This window comes from Lagopus muta, chromosome 4, assembly GCF_023343835.1.
Source record: "Lagopus muta isolate bLagMut1 chromosome 4, bLagMut1 primary, whole genome shotgun sequence".
Lineage (NCBI taxonomy): Eukaryota > Metazoa > Chordata > Aves > Galliformes > Phasianidae > Lagopus > Lagopus muta.
Genome location: NC_064436.1, coordinates 17848533 through 17851909, shown reverse-complemented (window position 1 = coordinate 17851909; position 3377 = coordinate 17848533). Strand labels below are relative to the sequence as shown.

The 3377-nt window shown below is 67.1% G+C and overlaps 1 protein-coding gene across 1 annotated transcript; it reads right to left on the bottom strand.

Annotated features, from left to right (window-relative positions):
• Positions 1–570: 570 nt before the first annotated feature.
• ATOH1 (atonal bHLH transcription factor 1) lies at positions 571–1928 on the bottom strand. The gene has a single exon (XM_048942086.1). It carries the CDS (start codon positions 1917–1919, stop codon positions 1095–1097), a length of 825 nt encoding a protein of 274 aa, XP_048798043.1. The 5' UTR covers positions 1920–1928; the 3' UTR covers positions 571–1094.
• Between the last annotated feature and the right edge of the window lie 1449 nt (positions 1929–3377).

Genomic DNA, 3377 nt, shown 5'->3' with positions numbered 1-3377 from the left:
GGAGGAAAACACAACGAGAGAGTACGAAACGAAAGGAGAGAGAGAGGAAACAAATAAACCAACACCATGAAAGAAAGTAAAAGAAAATAAAGCTCTGGTCCCCCACCTCTCCAAAAAAATTAAACTTCCTCCTCGCCGCATTCCTCTCCCCTCCACCCCCCTCCCACCGGCAAGACACGGCCCCGGCAACGAAAGGTGCTCCCTCCTCCAGCGCTTTGGGAAGGGAGAAGGGGGGGGGGAAACTGTCCCGCTGAACTCTTCACCCTGTGGGGCCGCCCCGGCCCCGTGCGGCCGCTCTGTGCCGAGGGCCGAGCGATTGCTGGTTACCGCGGGACAGGTGCACGACTCGGGCAGCGCCCGCTCTGCCCGGCCCGGCCCCACTGGCGGGACTACCTGCGGCGGGCTGCACTCGCTGCCCATTTCGGCGTGGGGAGGGGGGGAAGGCGGGGTGCTCCGCGTGCTGCGAGGACGGGGCCACGTCCTGGCACGGAGTGTGCGGGGAGAAGGGGGAACCGCAGCTTTGCTTCGCCTTTTTATTTTTCCATCTTTATTTGATCTCGGAAAAAAAAAAAAAAATACATAAACCAGTGGCAGTTGGCTGGGCTAAAATTCAAATAAACGATTTTCGTCGTAGAAAAGTTTTGTTTAAAAAAAAAAAAAAACACAACAAAAAACAAACAACCAGAAAGCAGAAATAGTAGCAAACACTCCGTAATAAATAAGTTTCCTATTACCACAAAAGCGAAATAAAACGAACATAAAAGTTTGACACGAGCGAAGAGTTCGCGTTTCTCCGGATCGGCGCCCACCGCGGCGCGGGGCTTCTCTTGGCAGTCGGCGGCTCTCCTCCGCGCCTCCGTCTCCGCCGCTGATAAAGTGCTCTGCGCCGCGCTCTCGCAGGGAGCGCCGTCTGCGGGGTGCGTTCTGCGGGGACGGCACGGGGCGGACGTCGCGGCGATGCTCGCCCCGCGTTGGCAGGAAGGGACGGCAGCGACTTCTGGGCAACGGAAACTCTGAGAGGAGCGACTGCGCGGCGGCGTAACGACGCGGCCCCGGAGGCAGCGGGCAGGTGGGAGGCGCGGCCCCGCAGCCCCCTAGCTGGCCTCGTCCGAGTCACTGTAGTGGGAGCGCGGCGAGAACTCCCCGTCGCTGCGGTGAGAGCGCGGCGACGCTTTGCTCCTCTCGGGCTGCTGCGGCGCGGGCGGCCCCAGGAGCAGAGCGGGAGAAGGCGCTTTTTGCGCAGGGAAAGAGGGGAAGCGCAGCGGCTCGAGTTGCGCCGCGAAACCGCCCGCGGCCGCCGCCGGGGAGAAGCGAGTCCTGGCGGGCGCGGGGGGCGAGGCACGGGGCGGCGGAGGAGGGGGCGGCGCGGGCGGCTCGAAGGGGGCCCCGCGGAGCTCGGCTTTGGCGGGCGGCTCGGGGGGCGCGGGGGGCCCGTGCAGCAGCTCGGCGAGGGCGCTGATGTAGATCTGCGCCATCTGCAGCGTCTCGTACTTGGAAAGCTTCTTGTCGTTGTTGAAGGAGGGGATGACATTGCGCAGCTGGTCGAAGGCGTGGTTCAGCCCGTGCATTCGCCGCCGCTCCCGCGCGTTGGCCGCCAGCCGCCGTTGCTTCTGCACGCCGCTCACCTGCGCCCGCGGCCCGGCCCCGCCGCCGCCGCCGCCCCGCGGCCGCCCGCCGCCGCCCCGCGCTCCCCCTGGGCTGCTCCCGCCGGTACGCCGCGCCGCGCCCCCCGCCACGGCCGCCTCGTCCTCCTCGTCGGCGGGCAGCAGGTAGCGCGACGACGCGGCGGGCACGCGTGCGGCGCAGCACACGCCCAACCAGCCAGGGGCAAAGCCGCAGCCGCCCGCCTCCGGCCCCAGCAGCGGCTCCGGCTCCCGCCCGTCCTCGACCCACTCGGCGGCGGCCCGCGGCAGGCTCATGGCTCGGCCTCGGCGCCCATGGGACGAGGCACGGCGAGGCTCGACGGACGGCTGCCAGCGGCGCCCGCCTGCTGCCCGCCCGCCTCGCGCGTGGCGGCCGCCGTCTCCGGTGTCGGCCGTGCGCCGCGCCCCCCTTTAAGGAGCGGCACGCGCCGGGGTCCCGTCCCGGCTCCCCCGCTCCCCCCCCCCTCCCCGCTCTCCCTTCCTTAGCGCCCCACCCCTCCCCGCGCCGGTCGCGTGTCGGGGCGGCCAATGGCGCGGGCGGCTGGGGGGCCGGCGCGTGCGGGGAGCCAATGGCGCGCGGGGCGCGGGGAGGGCGGCGGAGCGGGGGGAGCGGCGGCACGCGCGGCCGCTCCGCCCGGGGAGGCGCGCGCCTGGCGCCCGTCCCGCGCCGCTGCCCCGGGCGGACGGGGGCAAAGCGGAGCCCTCGGGTGGGGGGAGCGCCTCGGAGCCGAGCGGGACGTGCCGCCCGTCCCTCCGCGTGCACCTGAGTGCCGCCCGAGCCTCTGCACTGCGCCTGGATACGGGCACGCGGAGCCGGTTCCACGTCCAGCGTTGCTCAGAGCGGGGGGGGGAAATACTGCTTTGGGGGCCGCCGCTCTCCGCGTCGCACGCTCAGTGCCAAAGCCAAAGGCGCGGGGCGGTGCGCGCTCGCCGCTGCTCCCCCAGAATAAGATAAATGTAAGGGATGGAGAACTCCTGGGGCCGGCTGAGCTCATTCTGCATTCAACGCCGCCCGGCCCTTTTCTCTCTCCTTTCTCCTCTCTTTGTATGTTCAAGCCTACTTGAGTTTCTTTTTTCCTTTTGTAGGAGTTGGTTCTTTTGAAGCTGTTCGAGGCACGCCCTGCGCAGAGGGAACTTCACGGGAGTCGGAAACACAAGCACACCGCTCTGCAGCTCTTACTGTACAATAGCAGGAATGCGGGAGCCGTGGAAATGAAGCTGCCCTCTCTCTCAAAGTGTCAAAGCTTTCAGAGCCGCACGAACTGGACGCGGCACCGTATCTTTATGCAGATTTCCTCCACTCCCCCCGGCCGAGTTCGGGCCGAGGCAGCGGCGCGGGGTCAGCACGCAGCGGTGTCACGGAGAAATGGGTTACAGACGGGGGGTGGGTGGAAGGAGGGGGACAAGAGAAGACGCGCAAAAAGCCTCCTCTATCGTTACAGCCAGGGCCGTTCTCAAAGCACACTAAGCACGCATGGGTCAGCCCTCGGCTTAATTGTGCTCGACGCCCCGATTACTCATTCAATCTCGCTTCAGGATCTGCGGTCAGCGCGGCAGGCGTCGCCGCAGATTAGGAAGTATTCCGTTCCTCCCTTGCCCTATTTTCTCTGCGCATTTCCTTCCCTCAGCCTGCACGGCTCTGCAGCTCTGGCACGGCAGAGCCTATCCCGGCAGCACAGACCCGGACTTGTACAGAGCTGCAGTGGATGGGCAAGGCCAGTGCCAGCCCCGTGG

Coding starts and splice junctions, on each gene's coding strand:
- ATOH1 (XM_048942086.1), bottom strand. CDS start 1,919: ATGAGCCTGCCGCGGGCCGCCGCCGAGTGGGTCGAGGACGGGCGGGAG.